Source organism: Nothobranchius furzeri, chromosome 5 (assembly GCF_043380555.1).
Source record: "Nothobranchius furzeri strain GRZ-AD chromosome 5, NfurGRZ-RIMD1, whole genome shotgun sequence".
Taxonomy (NCBI): Eukaryota; Metazoa; Chordata; class Actinopteri; order Cyprinodontiformes; family Nothobranchiidae; genus Nothobranchius; species Nothobranchius furzeri.
Genome location: NC_091745.1, coordinates 51984413 through 52004867, shown reverse-complemented (window position 1 = coordinate 52004867; position 20455 = coordinate 51984413). Strand labels below are relative to the sequence as shown.

At 47.4% G+C, this 20455-nt stretch overlaps 1 protein-coding gene across 2 annotated transcripts; it reads left to right on the top strand.

The window, feature by feature from the left end:
• The first annotated feature begins 228 nt into the window (after positions 1-228).
• mms22l (MMS22-like, DNA repair protein) lies at positions 229-20418 on the top strand. Of its 2 annotated transcripts, XM_070550911.1 has the most exons (26): positions 229-343; positions 496-698; positions 813-938; positions 1073-1125; positions 9428-9515; positions 9617-9794; positions 10005-10098; positions 10212-10342; positions 10473-10586; positions 10658-10834; positions 11218-11280; positions 11360-11479; positions 11736-11971; positions 13958-14174; positions 14256-14545; positions 16966-17147; positions 17349-17499; positions 17588-17706; positions 17821-17963; positions 18129-18285; positions 18363-18508; positions 18613-18824; positions 18996-19162; positions 19239-19335; positions 19467-19634; positions 19763-20418. In XM_070550911.1, exons 1-26 carry the CDS (start codon positions 341-343, stop codon positions 19836-19838), a joined length of 3711 nt encoding a protein of 1236 aa, XP_070407012.1. In that variant the 5' UTR covers positions 229-340; the 3' UTR covers positions 19839-20418. The 2 variants fall into 2 exon arrangements, with proteins under 2 accessions (XP_070407012.1, XP_070407013.1); XM_070550912.1 differs by lacking the exons at positions 19239-19335; positions 19467-19634; positions 19763-20418 and having other exon boundaries at positions 18969-19104.
• The last annotated feature ends 37 nt before the right edge of the window (positions 20419-20455 follow it).

The window sequence follows — 20455 nt, the reverse complement described above, 5'->3', positions numbered from 1 at the left end:
GCGGCCGTTTTAACTGCTTAAACTGGGTTAAATGTGCTTAATTTACTCGCTCGAGAAATTATGAGATAAACTACACCAAAAACGGAATTTTTCCACCATGGCGAAAAGGGAAGTGTCAACAGGGTACTATCTTGTACTATGGAATTCAACAGACTCTAGCCACGCCCACTGGGAAACTTCTGACCAATCATCAGACAGAGGGCGAGTTCGCGCCTGCGTGCAGTGAGCGCGCGGGAGAGTCGGAAGTCTGAAACAGTGTAAACAACGGACACGTATTACTAATGCTGCCATGTTTTTATATAGTAATACACCACAGGATCTTCCCTAAAGGAGAAATTAAATGGCAAGTTAACGTTCCGCTTTGTATTTCCGGTGTTTTGTTTGGGGGCATACCGTGGTGTGTTGCGGAAGGGTAAAAGGCTGTTTGTGTTTTGCTCTGGTGTCTCAAACAGTAACGTGAAGTCCTGTCTGTTTTACATACATTTGTTTTGTTAGTTCCTCCCGTTCGTCGTCATCTCAGGTGTTTCTGACAACATGGCGGATGATTTCAGCGAGTCCCTCACTCCTCCAGTCTCCCCCTTTGCAACAGACAGCCAGAATGATCTGGCCTGCGCCCGGCCGCCATGTTTCTGCTGCTCTGAAGTGAAAGATGAGGCTCTGTCCACAGACGGATACATTTCACGAGGGTCCCTAAAACGGTGCAAGCAGCATCTCTTATTTAATAACATGAGGCTTAATTTGGTTAATAATGAATCTGCCTTTGTTATTGAGCATAAATACATTGTGTTAATAATACCGCCTCCTCTCTGAAGGCTGCTGCTGCGTCTTGATCCAGCACCTACAGAGTATGAGAAGGACACGGTGGAGATTTTCGGCTTCCCTTGGGTCACAGAAACGGCTCTGGTTGAATCTACAAAATTACTTTTTGGTCTTTTTAGGTAAGTGGTCATAAAGAGGGCAAAAAAATCTGGAGTTGCATTACTCACTTTGCTCCATTAACACAAAAGTTTAGTGATGATTCACTCAGAGGCAGATGCTTGTCCGCCACAGCTGATAGGATTCTGTGTTTCAGTCAAAAGGTTTACAGACTGGAGAACCTGGTGCAGTCCAACTCACACGACTTTGGTAAGTCTGCATAAATGTAAACCACAATCTCATCTAAAAGCTTTTGTACTTTATCCCAGAAGATCACTATTGTTATTTACTTGTGAATGACCATACTGGGATGTGCACCTATGCTGTGTTTTGTTTGAATGGTGCTGCATAAATTTTCAAAAGTTATAGGAGCCAGATCACACTATTTTAAACCTTTGAAAGCAAAGGTAGGCACAATTTAAGATGAAATATTACCGCTGGCACTATTGAGATGTCATTTATAAGTAAGTAAATATTTATAAGTAAATAACAGTTATTTTCGTCAGACTCAGTTTATACTCAGAACTGACATCAACGTCGGTATCGGCCGGAGTTAGTTGTTTTTTAACTTATCGGTATTGGTCCGATAATAAAACTAAGCCAATATTAACAACCTTTTTTTTTCCATCTTGTTTCTATTTGTTTATCTGTTTCGGGGGGGGGGGGGGGGGGATAATTGCTTAGTCATGTGACCGTGATTGTAATCATTTCAGAAGTGTGTGTGTGGTGTGTGTACATAATGCCATAATCAGCTTTAATCATTTTCATTCTGTACAAAATCTGTTGATTTTAGAGTCATTAATTTCATTATATCCGTTATCGGCTATAACAGTGATATTAATGTCGGATATCGGTACCGACTCAATAATTTCTTATCGGGGCATCACTAGTCCTAGTCCACTGGTTGAAGCGCCTGCCTTTCGTCACGCTGGTTCAAATCCCGCTGTTTGCAGTAATTTATTAAGCCAGCTGAAGCAGATTTCATTTACTTATATTTTAGTTTTATTGATAATTTTCTTCTAAATATTTCTGTCTTTGAATTTGGTCATTTCCAAGCAGCATTTTAGTTGATTTACTCTGCTCATCGCACATGGACTCACACTGGATAAATAAAACAAAGAGAGTAAACCAACACATTAGTCCTTATATTTAATACTAAAGGGTTGATGACATAATACTGGCAAGTGTAGCTAAGAAAGAAGCTGGGCATTATGTAAGAAAGGCGATTTTCCATGATATTAATTAAGATACAATGTTTGTTTTAGGGCTCGACCTATATGCTTTTTTGGGACCGATACCGTTATAAAACTTTTAACAAAGTCTGATAGCCAATATCTCCCTCACAAAAAATAAAAATAAAACATTTCTTAAGCTTAAGCCCTTCATTCTCTACCTTTGTGATGCAAACTTATTTCTCTATTACACACAAAAGAACTGTCTCAATAACTCAAAGTAATGCAAATAGGATTTATTTAGCAGATCTCAAAAACAACAGAACACACAAACTCAGTCACAGCATAAATCTAACATTCAATTTTTTTCTTGTAAACTGTGGTTTCCACAAATACATTTTAACTTAAAGGAATATTCCACCACTCAGTAAAATTGTATCTTGTTAAGATTCCCCAGAGTTCGACAAGTCAGCAAAAGCATTTTATAACCAGCCCAATATGATCTGGCAGCAGTTGGTTTTCTTAGTTTAGCATAAAACAATGTAAGTGAATTCACATACATTGTAGTGTTTTTTTTTATGTAGGTGAATGCAAGCCTTCCCTTCCATTGCTTTATGCTAAATAGTAAGTGTATGTATAATAATAAGTGGTTTTTATAAACACTGTGGACAGCCAAGCGGGGTGCAGCAGTGGCAGTTGCCGAGGCAAAATCTCGGGCGTGGGAGGAGTTTGGTGAGGCCATGGAGAAAGACTATCGATCGGCTCCAAAGAGGTTCTGGCAAACTGTCCGGCGCCTCAGGAGAGGAAGGCAGCAACTCGCTCACACTGTTTACAGTGGGGATGGGGAGCTGCTGACGTCAACTGAGGCTATAGTCGGACGGTGGAAGGAATACTTTGAGGAGCTCCTCAATCCCACCAATGCGCATTCCGAGGAGGAACCAGAGCTGGGAGGCCTGGGGATGGACTGTCCGATCTCGGGGGCAGAAGTTGCTGAGGTAGTCAAACAACTACACAGCGGCGGAGCCCCGGGGGCGGATGAGGTTCGTCCTGGGTATCTCAAGGCTATGGATGTTGTAGGGCTGTCATGGTTGACACGTCTCTACAACATTGCGTGGTCATCGGGGGCAGTTCCTAGGGAGTGGCAGACCGGGGTGGTGGTCCCCATCTTTAAGAAGGGTGACCTGAGGGTGTGTTCCAACTATAGGGGGATCACACTCCTCAGCCTCCCTGGAAAGGTCTACGCCAAGGTACTGGAGAGGAGGGTCCGATCGATAGTTGAATCTCAGATAGAGGAGGAGCAATGTGGTTTTCGTCCTGGCCGTGGAACTGTGGACCAGCTCTATACCCTTGCAAGGGTGATGGAGGGGGCATGGGAGTTTGCCCAACCAATCCACATGTGTTTTGTGGATTTGGAGAAGGCTTATGACCGTGTCCCCAGGGGCACCCTGTGGGGGACACTCCAGGAGTATGGGGTGGGTGGCTTTCTGTTAAGGGCCATTCAGTCCCTTTACCAGAGGAGCGTGAGTTTGGTCCGCATAGCCGGTAGTAAGTCGGACCTGTTCCCAGTGAGGGTTGGACTCCGCCAGGGCTGCCCTTTGTCACCGGTTCTGTTCATCACTTTTATGGACAGAATTTCTAGACGCAGCCGTGGTGTGGAGTGTGTCGAGTTTGGTGGCAGGAGAATCTCGTCTCTGCTTTTTGCGGATGATGTGGTCCTCCTAGCTTCATCCAGCTCTGACCTTCAGCTCTTGCTGGGTAGGTTCGCGGCCGAATGTGAAGCGGCTGGGATGAGGATCAGCACCTCCAAATCTGAGACCATGGTTCTCGACCGGAAAAGGGTGGCTTGCCACCTCCGGGTCGGGGGAGAGGTCCTACCTCAAGTGGAGGAGTTTAAGTATCTCGGGGTCTTGTTCACGAGTGAGGGTAGGAGGGATCGGGAGATCGACAGGCGGATTGGTTCGGCGTCTGCAGTGATGCGGACGCTGAGCCGATCTGTCGTGGGGAAGAGGGAGCTGAGCCAGAAAGCCAGGCTCTCGATTTACCGGTCGATCTACGTCCCAATCCTCACCTATGGTCATGAGCTTTGGGTAATGACCGAAAGAACAAGATCGCGGATACAAGCGGCCGAAATGAGTTTCCTCCGTAGGGTGGCCGGGCTCAGCCTTAGAGATAGGGTGAGGAGCTCGGACATTCGGGAGGGACTCGGAGTAGAACCGCTGCTCCTCCGGATCGAAAGGAGCCAGTTGAGGTGGTTTGGGCATCTGGTCAGGATGCCTCCTGGACGCCTCCCCGGGGAGGTGTTTCGGGCATGTCCTGCCGGCAGAAGGCCCCCGGGTCGACCCAGGACACGTTGGAGAGGTTACATCTCCAATCTGGTCCGGGAACGCCTTGGGGTCCTGCCGGAGGAGCTGGTGGACAAGGCCGGGGAGAGGACGGCCTGGAGCTCCCTAGTTGGGATGCTGCCCCCGCGACCCGGACCCGGATAAGCGGAGGAAGACGAGACGAGACGAGACGAGACTGTGGATCTAACCCCGCTAATTTATGTCCACTAACTCCAGCTGTTTCTGTAGTTTCTGATTCGTCCACCTCACTCAGCATGGCTCTATTAAACACCCGCTCTGTTAACAATAAGTCCTTCCTGCTCAATGATTTAATTCTCTCTAAAAACCTGGATTTTCTGTTTCTGACTGAAGTTTGGCAGCAAACATCTGATTATTCTGGTCTGACTGAACTCTGCCCGAGTGGTTATTGTTTTCTTAGCCAGCCCTCTGGTCGTGGTGGAGACCTAGCTGTTGTTTTCAGAGACCATCATCCATATAGCTCTACAACCTCTGGTCACTTTGCTTCCTTTGAACTGCAGCTGATTAAAGTCGGGCGTAAGGACCCGTTCTACTGTGCTGTGTAGGGTTGTCACGGTAACCGGTATAGCGGTAAACCCCGGTAAAAAAGTTGACAATAAAAATAACCGTCCAGTTTTTAAAAAACTATATTATCTCGGTGGGTTTACCGTGGCCGCGGTTTCGGCGCGATGACCCTTACCAGCCACCGTCGCTTCAGCTGAAGTTCCCGCTGCGCGCACACGCACTTTTTAATTTGCAACGGCACCAAAACTTTGAAGCTGAAATAATGGCCGAAGGAGGCGACGGCAGCGCCCAGGACATCCATCAGCCCTCAAAGAAGACTAAATCGGAAGTATGGGCATATTTGGGATTTCTGAAAAATGCTGAGGGACAGTTAATAGAAGACGGCTATCCCGTTTGCAGAACGTGCAGGAAACAAGTGTCTGCAGAAGGCAGCAACACTTCAAATCTCATGGCACATCTGCGTGACGATCACCCACGTCTCCACAGCCAGTGCAAGGTAAGTTAACATTAGCATTTTAGCTGAAATGCATGACGTGAGGACTTTTGGTTGAGGGAGAATGCAACGAGTCACTATATACTGCAGCCGCAGCGTCCTCTGCCAGCATTTAAACCGTGTCACGGACACCCTGTTGCTGGATGAAGCATCTTATTTGTTGATGATGAAGAGAAATATACAATTAGTTCCTTGTCATTGATTTGTTTACTTATTCAATGCCATTTATACTTGAACATTTGGATGTGATTACATAGTGTAGTAGTTATTTTAGTAATTTGTTTAAAGTGGCTATTTATTTTAAATACATATTTTTTAAGGTTGACTTGTACAGTGCTCAAGTCAAGTGTGGACTGGAGTTTTAGATTTTCATTTTGATAATGAAGAAAACAAGTATATGAGAAAACAAGTGGTGTTTCTTTGATTTGTTTACATATTGTTTATGTTTTGAATGTTTGGATTTGTATAATTTAAACCTGCACTGACTACTGTAACAAGTTCCAGAAAAATAAGCTATTTGTTCCTTTACTTGTGAAAAGTTGCACTTTTGCTAAGGCTTTGTGTTATTTCAGGTTTAATAAACACTGTTAAACCTTTTCAGAACTATTTCAGTTTGTGTAGAACAGGACTATCAATGCTTTCTGAACATATGCAACACCGTTTAAAAAAATACCGCGATAATACCGAAAACCGTGATAATTTTGGTCACAATAACCGTGAGGTTAAATTTTCATACCGTGACAACCCTAGTGCTGTGGTCTATCGTCCACCTGGTCCAAACAGTTCTTTCCTTCAGGAGTTTAGTGACTTTCTATCCTCCACTGTGAAGCTGTCCAGACTGGTGATTGTTGGTGACTTTAACATCCACGTTGATGATCCCTCTGATCACTTTGCCATGAATTTCTCCAGCCTTATGGACTCCTTCAGCTTTACCCAGCATGTTTCTGGCCCCACACACACCAGGGGGCACACTCTAGACCTTGTTTTTACCCTGAGTCTAAATGCTGACAGTGTTTGTCCTGAGGACGTTTATATTTCAGATCACCATGGAATTTTCTTTAACTTGTCAGTTTCTGCGTCCCCACCTCCTGCTCGCCGTGTGGTTAGTTCTCATTTTCTTAATGAGAGCACAGCTAGCAATTTTTCTGCTGCTTTTGATCCACCCTGTTCTTCTGATAACGACCCAGATTCCTTAACTTCTCAGTTTAACAAGCACTGCCTCTCCATTCTGGACAATATCTGTCCTGTCAGAACCAGATCAGTTCCTGCAGTGAACCCTACTCCCTGGTTTAATGACAGCCTTCACAGCCTAAAGCGCCAATGCAGAAAAATTGAGCGCTTGGGGAAGAAAACCCATCTCCACGTCCATCTGCTGCACCTAAAGGATCTTCTGACATCCTTTAACTCTGCATTCAGAGATGCCAGGGTTTCCTATTTCTCCAACCTGGTGTCCCAGAGCAAAGGGAACCCCAAGGTGCTGTTTAACACCATCAGCAGCATCGTCTCTCTCTCCTGCCTCTCCTACAACCTCCATCCACTCTGTTGCAGACGGTGAGAACTTTCTGTCTTTCTTTGTGGACAAAGTCAATAAGGTTAGATCTAGCATCTCTCCTTCAGCCTTATCGCTGCCTCTCCCGACTCAACCAGGCCCATCATCCTAGATAGCTTTGCTCCTGTTTCTTTGCCTGAGTTAACCAAACTAGTTAACTCTATGAAGACCTCTGCATGCCCCCTCGACATCTTACCCTCATCTTTGTTTAAAAGTGCTTTTCAGTCCATCTGTCCCAGCGAGCTTTCTATAATTAATGCTTCTCTGGTTTCTGGTCAGGTCCCTGCTTACTTTAATAATGCTGTAATCCACCCGCTTCTTAAAAAACCGAGTCTCGACCCCTCTCTCCATTGCAGCTTCAGACCCATCTCTAAACTTCTGTTCATCTCCAAGATCTTGGAAAAGGTTGTGGCTAAACGACTCACAGCTGCTCTTGATGAACATAACATCTATGATTGCTTACAGTCAGGTTTTCGTAGAGCTCATTCTACTGAAACAGCTCTTCTTAGGGTCTCTAATGACCTTCTGACTCACAGTGATGCAGGGGACTGTTCTGTTCTGGTCCTGCTGGACCTGACTGCAGCCTTTGACACTGTTGACCATCACCTGCTATTGGAGAGGCTGAGAGACTGGGTAGGCCTATCAGGAACTGCTCTGGAGTGGTTCTCCTCTTATCTTTCTGAGCGCTCCTTTTCTGTGGCCATCTCCAAGTTTAGGTCCTCCACCACCTCTCTTACCCATGGTGTCCCACAAGGTTCTGTGCTGGGGCCTCTGCTCTTCCTCCTCTATCTGCTTCCTCTTCAGCACATCCTGAGCTCCTTCAAAGGAATCTCCTACCATCTTTATGCAGATGACATCCAACTGTACATCTCCTTTAAGCCCCATGAGATGTCTAAGCTGCAGCTGTTACACACCTGCTTAGACTCTATCAAAACCTGGATGGCTGGGAGCTTTCTTCAGCTGGATGAAGATAAGACTGAGATCCTCATCTGTGCCCCAGACAAGCTGGTTCCCAAAGTCAGAGACTCTTGGTCAGCTTGCTTCCCACACCAAACCTTCCGTCAGGAATCTTGACGTGACCTTTGACCCAGCTCTCACCCTGGATTCTCATGTCAGTTCTCTTGTTCGCTCTTCCTTCTTCCATCTCAGGAACATCGCTAAGCTGAGTCCCATTCTGTCCTGCTTTGAACTTGAGACAGTTATCCACACCTTCATCTCCTCACGCTTAGACTACTGTAACTCTCTTTTCACGTGTCTGAGCAGAGCCTCCCTGAACCGTCTACAGGTGGTTCAGAATGCCTGTGCTCAGCTTCTGACCAAGTCCTCCAAACACACCCACATCACCCCGCTTCTCCTCCAGCTTCACTGGCTGCCAGTCAACTTCAGGGTTCATTTCAAGATCCTGGTTCTGGTCTATAGGGCCTTACATGGACAAGCACCATCTTACATTGGTGATCTTCTTAGTCCCTACACCCCCAGCAGGTCCCTGAGGTCCAGTGATCAAAGCCTACTGGTTGTGCAGCACCAGGCTAAAGACCAAAGGTGACAGATCATTTGCTGCTGTGGCCCCCAGACTCTGGAACTCTCTCCCCCTGAGCCTGAGATCAGTGGACTCAGTGGTCTCCTTTAAAAAGCAGCTGAAGACTCACTTGTTCAAGCTGGCTTTTGTATGACCTTCTTCACCACTCTCTCTTTATTCTGCTCTCCCCACCTATTCCACCTTCCTCAGGATCCACTGATTTCCCTCTTTTCTACTCTCTCTTTCTTTACATTTTGTTTTTTAATCACAGTTGTCTATTTTTTGCTCATTTGAAATATATTTTTAACCATTTTCTAAATTATTTTTTATATTTTTACATTTTTTATTTTTATGAAGCACCTCAGGATTTTTATCTTGAGAGGTGCTATAGAAATGATATTTTCTTCCTCTAAAACATCTGGTTACAAAATGTTTTTTTCTGACTTGGCTAACTCTGGGGAATCTAACAACACACACAAGTTTAGGGACAGAAGATCCCTTAAGAATATTAAAATAATAAAAATGCAGCAATAAATAAAACGTAATACTTGTGCTTTGTAACAAAGTAACACTCTGAGGAAGTTAACTTGGTTATTCACCCTGGACCGGAAATAATTGCACATAAGAAACGTAAATAAGAATAAATAAATAAAAAGTTCCAAAACAATAATTCGTGTTCATAGTTCAAAGGAGTGGAGCCACACAACATGAGTTCATAAAGCTGGCGCCATCTGCTGGATAGGTAGCGCAATATCGGCCGTCTTTTTGGCCGATAGCCGATACTGTTAATGCCCCCAATATCGGCCGATATATCGGTCGGGCTCTAGTTTGTTTATTTGGTGCTCAATATTTATCGTGAATTGACTAAAATATTTCATTTGTAAGGATTTAATATAAAGTGTTTTTGTTGCCCAGGGCAAGCAGGCAGTCTTCACTATGAGGCTGAGGACCTTCGACAACAGTGTGTTTGGTTTCTGCAGTACATCAAAGTCTTCTTGCACAGGTATCCACAAATGTAATGTTCACAACATCAACAACAAAATTTCAGTGTGTTTGCAGATGTTTCTGTATTTCTGTATTTATTTGGATGTCTGGTCTGTGTAGATTTCTGGAACCTTCAGTGTCTCTGGATGCAGCTCACCCACACCCTTATGAGGAGCTGGAGAGTCAGTTCCCCTCTGCTCTTCTGGAGGAACTGTTTAGCATCACCCTCCTCACAGGACGACTCAAGGACCTGCCTGCCAGTGTTCAAAGCTCCTTCTGCATACAGAACCATGGGAGGGTACAGCCGAATGTTGTTTTTCCTGCATGAAACAGACTCCAGCTCAGACGGTGTATAGAGGGCGTGTTGCATAGGAACCAGCTTGCTTTAAAGTGGGAAGAGCGGGGGGTGTAGCAGAGCTCGGAGAACCGTATCAAATGAGAGGAAAGCCGAAGCCTCTGTAGATTTTTCTGTCATTGAACTCTAACTTCTCGCTCGTTCCTCCCACAGATTCTTCCACCCTCTTGGCATTTGTTGCACCTTCATCTTGACGTACACTGGTCGGTTCTGGAGATCTTGCACACACTTGGTCAGAAGATGCGAGGTTCGTGGACAGATCCCTCAGACAGAAAATAAGAACTAGCCGTGTTGACTCGCACCATATGGTATATTGTGTGTGTGTGTTTTATATTGAGTCATTATTGCAACTACCTCCAGGACAGGTGGTTTACGCCCACCAGTTTGTTAACCTGACCGGGGAGAACCTGACGGATACCAGCCTGTTTGAGGAGCACCTGCGTGCTCTGCTGTGTGACCTCACCGGTCTGGCCATGGGCAAATACAACAAGGTGAGTGGCCCGTTGCGTTTCACATTGTGTGTTTTTGAAATGTTTTCTTGCTCAATAAGTACTGATTTTATGTGATTGCCGCATTAAGAATACGACCAGCAGAAACTGCCTCTAACCTGCTGATTTGTAGGTGAGGCCCACGGATGCACTGAGCAGCAATCATTACTCTTGCCTCTGCACCAAAGAGCTCTGGGTCCTGCTCATGCACCTCCTGCAGCACAGGAGCAAAGTGCTGCGCACAGAGGTAGTACACACAGGTGGACCATCACACAATAAATGGCCGCTGTTTGATTATCCAATGCGTGTGTCTTCTAGTCCTTCTGGAGCTACATGAATTCCCTGCTGAGGCCCCTGGTTTCAGGGAAGCCTGCTGCGGAGAATTCCAGTGGTCTTCCCTCACACTGTAAAGACCCTGTGGGCTTTACCTGGTGGCTGATAACTCACCTGGCCATGCTGGGTCAGTACGGCCGCAGCGGCACTGGTCTAAACGAGGTAAGAGACCGAGAGTTGCAAAACTTGCTGGGAGAAAAAGTCTGCGACATAAATAAAAAAGGGTTTGACAGATTCAGAGGGAAATGAAGTCTGGGTAATTAACTGTTCTGTTTGGTGTTTTAATAGTTAAGGAAGCGCTGTCTGGGACTTTCACCAACTGAACGGATATTTTAGTTGTTTAAAAAAAATTAAGTGTTTGTTTTCAATATAGTTTTTGAATGATGAAAATACTTTTATCAGTAGTAATAAATAATCCCATTAGCCTTTTATTTTCTCCGTTAAATATTTTTTCTTAACATATTGAATGAGAGTGATTTTGAAAGCAGAGCAGATGAGTCGGAGGTTGTCATATGTTCTGTCCCGTTTTCTTTTTACACACTCAGAAACATCTGGGGCACAACTGGACGTTTGTGGAGGAGTTGCTCCGGTTAACCTGCAGCCCAAAGGTCAGCGAGGCCTCTGCCTTTATCTGTTTTCTGTCGTCGGGTAAATCAGTCAGAAACCTGGTTTGTGTTTTACTGATAGGATGGTCTAGCAGAAGAGCAGGTCAGGATGCACGTCCACTGCTGCCTCAGTCTGTGTCTGCTGTGGGAGCCGAGCACCTCGGCCGTCTCAGTCCTCTGGGATTATTACAGCAGGAATCTGGTAAGCACAAAAACAGAATGGGATGCAGCCGTTTCTTTAGGGCACAACATCAGTAAAACCTGACTTTCATCTACGGCATGATTGTAAAACATTTCTGCTTGGCCTCCGTTAGCTGTCTTGTAAATTTGATCACAACCCTTTTGAAGAATGCTGCTTTTGTTTAGTTGCATCCTCCTCACTGTTGAATGTTAATTTTAGAAATGAATGCAGCACATTTCCGTTTTGACCAGGGTGCTTGTATTGTTATCCTCACCAGAATGGCTCCTTTATCGTGCCCTGGTTGGGGGTGTCTGGTCTGGGAACGGTGTGCAAAACGCCTCTGGCTCTGTTGGAGCAGGCACGCAGCTGCTGCGCTCCCTCTCCCCTCTGCTCTCCAGGTCACACCCAGCTCTATAGCTCTGCCAACTCCTTCCACATATTCCTCCGAGTCCTGGCCCTGTGCCTCTCCCAGGACGGGGCCGGTGGGGTCCCACAAAGGCAGATCAAAGGGAGGTAAGAACGGACAGACGACAAGTTTCCACCATAACAAAACTGATCTTGGAAGCGCGCAGCCATCTCCACACCATAAGATGGGGTTTGGAGAATTAATTACCATTCAGGACTAGGATTACCAGATTAGTTTCCCCCTTGATGTTCTGGTGTGTTTAAACAGCTGTTTGGATTGGTGTGTAGGTGCATGTCGGCAGCAATGCTCCCACAGTGTGTGTGATCATAAGCTCTCATGCATTTGAGTCTTGTTTGTGTGTGTGCCAGGTGCACCAGAATCTCCGGGTGTGGCTTTGATATTTGCTGAGGCCCACCAGAGGAGCAGGTGTCTCAGGAGTCAACCACCTGCTCGTTACACGGGCCAAACCCGAGGAGCCCCCGACTGATGCACAACTCCACACCTGCTCCCTTGAGCACTGACTTGGTTAAAGAGTTTAGGAGGCCCTAGAACGGAGAGACCGTGTGTGTGTGTGTGTGTGTGTTTGGGGGGATGGAAAACTAAAATTAACCATTTCGGCAGCTGATGTTCTCATCATAACCGAGTGCTGGACCGTTCTGCATCCCAAGGCGGCTGCGTGCCAAAGAGCGGCAGCCGTAGATAAATCCGCCTAATGACTTCCCTCTGTCAGGAATGTGCTCAGTAGCACTGCAGACATGGGGGCTAATTAGCTAACGAGCGTGGTGGTTAATTCGCCTTAACGAAGCTGTGTTGGTTTCCAACACGGATAGAGAATAGAGCTTTGGGTGGTGGTGGGAGGCAGCCTGGCAACAGCCAGGCTGTGCTGGGACCAGTCCAGAATCTCTCTGCTCCATCACCCTCCACCAAAAACTATCAGTGCCCCACCCCCCCACCCACCCACCCCCTCCCATGAGGCGCAAGGCGTGCTGACTGTATCGTTACAACGATTCGGCAGTGTTCCCACTCCTGGGCAGGCTCGGCGGGACACAGACAACGATTACATTAAATGGGATCGACTACGAGCATGTTGATCTCCGGCGCCAGGAGTTGGGAGCATCTGCTCGCCTCCATTTAAAACAAATCTGTCCGGAATAAACAAACAGGCAGGTTGGGAGAAGACGGAGATATCCTCGCTGCTGTTCCCGCCGTGTGCTGCTTGTATCCCTGTTACATTTTCTCCTCATCTGTTTAAATCTCCCTCTCCTCCAGCGCCGGCCGCACGCTCGGCCAACTTCCTCTTTTAGAGTCCTCAGTGGGCGTCAGTAAATTGGACATGGTGTTAAACCGGTCTTTCCCAGCTCACTTCATGTATTTCCACCACTCTTGTGGTTTTTATTCTTGGGAAGCTGACTGTTTGCATTTTGACCCGAGCAGCAGCTCCACTCACCTGTGTGGGCTGCATCTGTGTGTTTGGGAGATGGGCCGGTGAGGGGGGGGGGGGGGGGGGGCTTTCAGCTGTCTGTGTTCTCCTGCCAGGCAGGCAAACAGCGAGCTGTGTGTGTGTGTGTGTGTGTGTGTGTGTGTGTGTGTGTGTGTGTGTGTGTGTGTGTGTGTGTGTGTGTGTGTGTGTGTGTGTATTTATTGATCTGTCTCTGGTGTTGCAGTAAATTGGTTTGGCTGTAGAGTGAGGGACCACACACCTACTGCTGTGTGTCTGAGTGTCTCTGACATTTAACATGATCTTTAAAGGCATTTCTCCACAGCGCCCGCAGGATCTAACAGCGTGCTGGGTGGTTCTCTATTCTTACTCACTTCTCTTGTTTTTTTTTTGGGTCTGTCTCCTACACACACACACACACACACACACACACACACACACACACACACACACATACAGAGGGTGATAGACGCAGCTGAAGGGATGAAGTGTTGAGTTAGTCAGCATTTTTAGGTCCTTATTTGAGGTAAATAAATTCCTCTGATGAGCTTTAACAAAGAAATCCGAGTTTCAAATAACAATTTTATTTAACGGATTTATTTGACCAATCAGAACGATTGTAGTCACCTTGGCTCCTGCCTGCCTCTGTCTTCAGGATTTACTCCAAATTCTCATCAAAGAAGATGCAGGAGCTGTCGGAAACGGGCCTCTTGAACTTCCTGCTGCTGTTCCTGGTGGTGGCCAGGCAGGTCGAGCTGGAGGACGTGGCCAACAGAGCGTGTGACCTTCTCAGCCTCCTGCCCTCTAACTGCCCCCCCTCACACCGCACGCTGGTCTGGAGAGGGCAGTTGTCACTGCTGCTGCTCTTCCAGGTGTGTTTGCTTATCATCACAATGATTCACCTGTCCTACAGCTGGAGACGCAACATCTTTACATGTTTGACTCGTCTGCAGGAGAGGGGTCTGGATGTTGCTGCTCGGGCTGAGTGGCTGGCGTTCTCCTTCAGTGAGACAGCCAAGGAGTTCTACAATAAGACCACCGAGGTCTCTCGTAGGCTCGCCCTCTGGGGGCCACTTGGCTCCTACCTGGAGGGTGTAGCCGAGGTGTTTGAGACCAGTCCCAGCCTCAGCCTGTCTGAGGAAAAGCTGCTGAGTGAGGGCTTTGATTGGCTGCTGCCTGCTTGTCGTCAGTCAGAGCTGAACTCTGCCTTGGGCTTCCTGCAGACCGTCCTTGCACAGCTCAGGTGAGAAAACTGGTGTCAGTATTCCCCGTCCCCTTTCGTCCCCCTTTTTTCCACAGTTCATTCATTCACCATGAAGTGGTTTCTGTGAATGGCTGACATGTCAAACTGTTGGTATTTTTTTTGGGCACAGACACACAAGAGTGATATGTTTTATTCTTCCAGCCCATCCCAGAGTCCACTTACCTTGCTCGTACAATAGGAGGATTGTCCAGTTAACAGGAAGGAGTGTCTGTAAAGAATCTGTGCCGTACCGAGGCCCCAGTAGGCCTCCGGAGGCCCGGTGACCCTCGTGTCACCCTCCCCAGGTGCTACCAAAGCCCAGATTAGAGTTACTCTCTATGAGCCTCCTAGTTGGGAGCGGTTCTGTGGCTGTGTGAGAGAGTACGGTCAGCGGAGCTTCAGGATGGGTTCAGCTGTAGGACAGAGGTGTTCGTTACACAAACGACCCCGGCTGAAGATTAGAGGGAGACGGTTGAAAGGCTGTCTGTTTATGTGGGGAAGCAGAGCTGGGAACAGAGGCTTCGGAGTCCGTTGTGATGCCAGTCTGCCGTGTTGTTGGTTTGATCACATTTTTATAATAACCCTGCACCGTAAACGCCTACAAATACTAGAACAGCTTTTTAAAGTCACCATAAGGTCGTCCACCACGTCTGTCTTTGTTACTTTTCCATGTTGTTAGGAAGGGAAGGGCAGGATCCACTGTCCATTTGCACTTTAATGGTCCCAGCAGGCAGAGGACTCCCAGAGGCCTGAACCACACTGGCCCATTTAGCCAGATAGGAGACCACCATGCATGCTCTTCCCAATTCATCCCACCAAATGAAACCGAATTCCTAAGCCTGGAAATCCTTGGTATGTCATTGTGATTAATGCCTTTTACTGTGGCACAATTAATGGGTGATAATGTAGCCTGGCAGATTTAGTCACTGTGTCATTATGTCTGTTAAGAGCCACGTGGAATCGGCATGTAATATGGGAATTACTGTCCCGGTGGCCGAGGCAGCGGAGGGTCCGAACAAACGCTCGCTCTCGATGGCCATCGTCATGGTGACGAGGCAAGGAGCCGGGCGCAGGAAGAGTTCCTCACTTTGATTTTATGAAATGATCGCCGGCTATAGGGTGACGGGGCGGGGTAGACGCTGATGAGGTGAGCTGATTCAGTCGGATCTGCACCGTTGTTCCCACAACACCAGGTTTTCTGGAAAAAGTTTCTCTTTGTTAGTTTGTTTTGGATGCAGAGCTCTTTTCTTCTCCTGGTCCTCCTGAAGCTTTATTGTTGCCATAACGATTGTAGAATCAACTCTGATTTAAAGCAACAAGAGGGAGAACATGTGGAGCAAATACAGTTTGTGTCATTGATTCTGTTTGTGTGTGTGTGTGTGTGTGTGTGTGTGTGTGTGTGTGTGTGTGTGTGTGTGTGTGTGTGTGTGTGTGTGTGTGTGTGTGTTGTACATAAAACAGCACAATGAGGAGGATTAAGTAGCTTCTTTGACGATGTCTTGTACAACGAGGGTTGATGGGTGTGAGAGGCCCACGCCGCAGCAGGAACAAGGCTAATGAATTCAGACTCTAATCGATTGTCTCAGCTCTTTGGATTAGATGCAACCTTGCTGGAAGGGAAGGCACACTTGGTGTGTGTGTGTGAGAGAGAGAGAGAGAGAGAGAGAGAGAGAGAGAGAGAGAGAGAGAGAGAGAGAGAGAGAGAGAGAGAGAGAGAGAGAGAGAGAGAGAGAGAGAGAGAGAGAGAGAGAGAGAGAGAGAGAGAGAGAGAGAGAGAGAGAGAGAGAGAGAGAGAGAGAGAGAGAGAGAGAGAGAGAGAGAGAGAGAGAGAGAGAGAGAGAGAGAGAGAGAGAGAGAGAGAGAGAGAGAGAGAGAGAGAGAGAGAGAGAGAGAGAGAGAGAGAGAGAGAGAGAGAGAGAGAGAGAGAGAAGGAAGGAAGGATGCTGGTGCTCCTCTCCTACCCAGCACACCTTAACCTCAGCTTCTTCACGCCCCATCCCAAAAATGAGGGACAGAGGGATCATCTTCAGTCTAAATGAGATTACAGCTCCTTCAGCTGCTTATCAGGGCTAATGCCAGCCACTGTGGAGCTGCTGTAGCAGCTGATGCCAGGGCCAAGAGATGAGCCAAAGGAGCCAAAGTATATTCTGTGTACAGGGGATCAGCGTTAGGCTCCTCTCTCTGTCTCTGATACCCTCCACCCCCACCCACCCCGCTCCTCGCTGCAGCGCATCGCCACGCTCGGTAATCCCCCATGAGAGAGGAGAGGGGAAAAAAAACACATGAAGGAGCAGGGAAAGAAACAGAGGAGCGAAGGGATTTGAAGAAGAGGGTGGAGTTGGGAGAAGGGGGCAGGGTGTTTGTAGCACTGGATTAGCTAGATTCGTTGTGCTGTTCTGTGAATGTGTCTGTCCTTCCAGACGGGTCCATCAACGCAGCGTCCAGTCAGCGCCCGCCCCGGTCTGGGCGCCCACCACAGCCAATGTGATTAAAGAGCGCCACCTAGTGGTGGCCGCTGCACTGTGGGCTCACTTCTTCCCCTTCCTGCACAGCCTGCGCCTCTCCCAGACACCTCCAGCACAGCTGGCAGATGCTGCTGCAGGTCAGTAACTCCACCCGGGAGGAACACCAGACGTCTAGTGGAGGTGGGGGGGGGGAGAGCCACTGAACATTCAGAACCAGAATGAGGTTCTGAGTACTAGAACAGGTTCTGTTACAGAACATCGCTCAGAACTCCACATTGGACATACACAACAAACCGTTGTAATTAATAATTCAAGCACTCATTGCGTTTCATTCACAGGTTTCACCTTGCTGGCCTTCGATCTCCCCAGTTCTGCCCCCCAGGACCTTCAACCCCACCCAGTCCAGTCCATCATGCAGTGCTTTGGCTGGGACGACATGGTTCAGCCGATTCTTGTGACTCGCTACCTCCCCCACATGCTCCAGAACAGGTGGGGTTTCGGGTCTCCGCTCTTGCTGGCTGCATAATGTGTTTATCATCAATAAGCCTAAGTCTTGCTGTCTTTGCCTCCGTTTCAGTGATCTGTTGTCTTCACTGAGTTCTGCTTCTGCTCAGAGCCTCTCTGTGAGATCCTGGTTCAGATGTGTCCTGCAGCAGCACCTTCACAAGAACCAGGACGGGACCGACAGCAGAACAGGTACACGCACCTACACCTCCAGATCCGTGCATCTCTGAGTTTCATGTCGCGTTCCAGCTGGTGGCACGTGTAAAGGATTGGATTAGATCTTAATAATCTGTGTTTGTGTTTCAGGCCGGGCTCTGGCAGAGCAGCTCAGTGAGCTGACCCGGCTCGTGCTGAGGCTTCCCGAGGTGGACGCTCTTCTGCAAAGAGCCGGACTTCCTCCCACAGCAGCTAGACCGGAGCCCACTTCAGCTCTTGAGACCTTTGTTAAGGTAATAACTAAAGTTTAGTGTCTCTGTGACGGGTCTTCTCTCCGGTACTAAACTCAACACAAACACACATCCGTGAGCCTTTGCATTAGTCTTTAATGCAGCATGATTACATCACAGTCCTGCAGCAGGTTTCTGGTAACGTCCTCCCTGACCTGCTCTCCTCAGGCTGTAGGCACCGTGTACAGTCAACTGCAGCTCTTGTCCGAGCGGTCGGCCATGGTGACCAGAGCCCTGGACTACATCGGGGACATCCTGAAGCACATCAAACCATACATGGTTAGCAGGAACCAGGAGGGAATCCAGCTGGCGTACTGGATTGTGGGTATGTGTCGTAAACCAGGCTTTTTGTTAAGGGCAGGCTGGAGTAGTCCTCATCAAGGTTGTGTTTCTGTTATTCAGGCTGCGTAGTGAAACACTGGAGCCCCCTGCTGGCCACTTCCAAAGCTCAGCAGCTGCTGTTTCGGCTCGTAGACGGACTGCTGCTTCCCCACCATCTCCCACAGCAGGACAGAGCTTTGAGGGACAGCCTGCCTCTCTTCCTTCAGGTGGGCACAAACACAACGTTTGAACCGTTCAGCACACAGTTCTTCTACTGCAAAGAGAACCACAGGAAGTTTCAGTATTCTGTTAATGGTTTATTCTGTTCCAGGGTCTGTCCGTGGCCTCCAGTGTGTCTCAGCTGCAGAGCTCTTGCCTCAAGCAGCAGCTTTGCTCTGTAATCCACAGATATCTGGACCATTTCCTCCCCGCAGCCCCTTCTATGGGCGTTGTTGCTAACCACCCGGTACTTCTTGGTGCCTGTGAGGCCGCTCCAACCCCTCAGGGAGCGTCGCTGAGGAGGACCATCCTGGAGGTGCTTTGGTAGGTTTTAATATCTGTTAAAACTGGTGATCAGTCATTCTTAAGATTTTAAAATAACTCAAAACTTTAACCAAGCCATGTTCATGCTGTCTTGTAGCTTTTCAGTGAATCTCCTCATAAATAAAATTCTTCCCAAACCTGAAGGTAACACGGCCTTTTGTTACATCACAGTGAGCGCTTCCTCCAGTTTAAAAGCCGTGCTCCTCCTCCTCGCCTCTCATCGGTCCTGATGTTCCTGTTGGAGCTCCTGAGAAGAAACGGTGACACAGATGTTTCCCTCCTCACCCTCCCTCTTCCCTCTCTCCTGCGCTGTTTGATGCTGGTCAATGAGCCACAAGGTACAAGAGACTTTTAAACAACTGAATTTATCCATCTTTTCTGCAAACGTGCTTGTTAATGCTTCCGTTTCTCCAGTGAGGAAGACGAGCACAGATGCATTACAGCTGGTGGTGGAGCGGTGTGCTGCTGCAGCAGCAGGAGGACCCTGCATGCAGATGATTAGTGCCCTGAGGTAACCACCAAGAACTTGGAACAGTAAATGTCTGCGTATGCAGATTGGTGCTGTTTTATAAACTCCAAACACACTAGTTGACCTTAAATCCTGTTTGTCACATTCAGAGATTTCTCGTGGTGTTATTTTAGGTCATTTGTGGAGGAGAATGAAGGCGTGTACGACAGGCAGGTTTACGGTGTCCTGGAGACGGTGGCCATCTTAGATCCCACTGTGGTTGAAGCTCTTATACCCAGCCTGTCTCTTAGTCTGAGAAACGCAGAACACAAGAGAGGACTGGGCAAGAACATCACCCTGAGGTGAGCAGGCTCATGAATCACATCCAGACAACTTCCACCACCTTCCACTGTTTTTATGTTGTCTAGACAATAAGCAGGTGTCAGGTGGGAGACTAGAATACTGAGTATGACACATCTGTGTGTGACAGGAGCGCATACATGAAGCTGCTGGGTCTGCTCGGAGAAGGTGGGCAAGCGGAGATAACCAGCCTGGAGGGCGACTAAGAAGTTTCTCTGAGTGTGTGTGTGTGTGTGTGTGTGTGTGTGTGTGTGTGTGTGTGTGTGTGTGTGTGTGTGTGTGTGAGACAGATTTAAACGGACTCTTCTAACATTTTGACGTGCCTCTGTGTAAAAGATCTAAACAATCTTATTTGATGTGGATGGTTATCTGAACAGCCTCTGCTCAGAGAAATAGTCAACACCCAACAGGACTTAGGAGCTAACAGCTAGTCAGTTACATTATAACGATATTTTAGTAGAAAGTTTAGAAAAAATAAGAATTGTTGGAGAATTTTAAAGATTTGAGCAGTTTTTTTTTAACCACATCTACACTTTGGGCTATGTTCTTGAACTGGCTGTTAGCCTATCAGTCCTGGCAGATGTAAACTCCATTTCTGTTAATGGAGGCCATTTGTGAATTTAGCCTCATTGAATATGATTGTCATTATTTCTTTGAACTTTAAAAGGGTCATTTCAGTTCTTGGACAAGCCTGTAGTCATTAGTCTGTATGTGTTGTACATATCGTAACAAAAATGCACCTTTACGTTTTGACTTGCATCATATGAAAATAAATGCTAATCTGTTCCCTTGCCTAATTTTCTTTTCATTTGGGGTCTGTTGT

What these genes read in the sequence shown, in the direction of transcription:
- mms22l (XM_070550911.1), top strand. An exon ending in ATTATTACAGCAGGAATCTG is followed by an intron (nt 11,480 to 11,735) that starts GTAAGCACAAAA and finishes TATCCTCACCAG; the next exon opens with AATGGCTCCTTTATCGTGCC. An exon ending in GCCTGCCTCTCTTCCTTCAG is followed by an intron (nt 18,509 to 18,612) that starts GTGGGCACAAAC and finishes ATTCTGTTCCAG; the next exon opens with GGTCTGTCCGTGGCCTCCAG.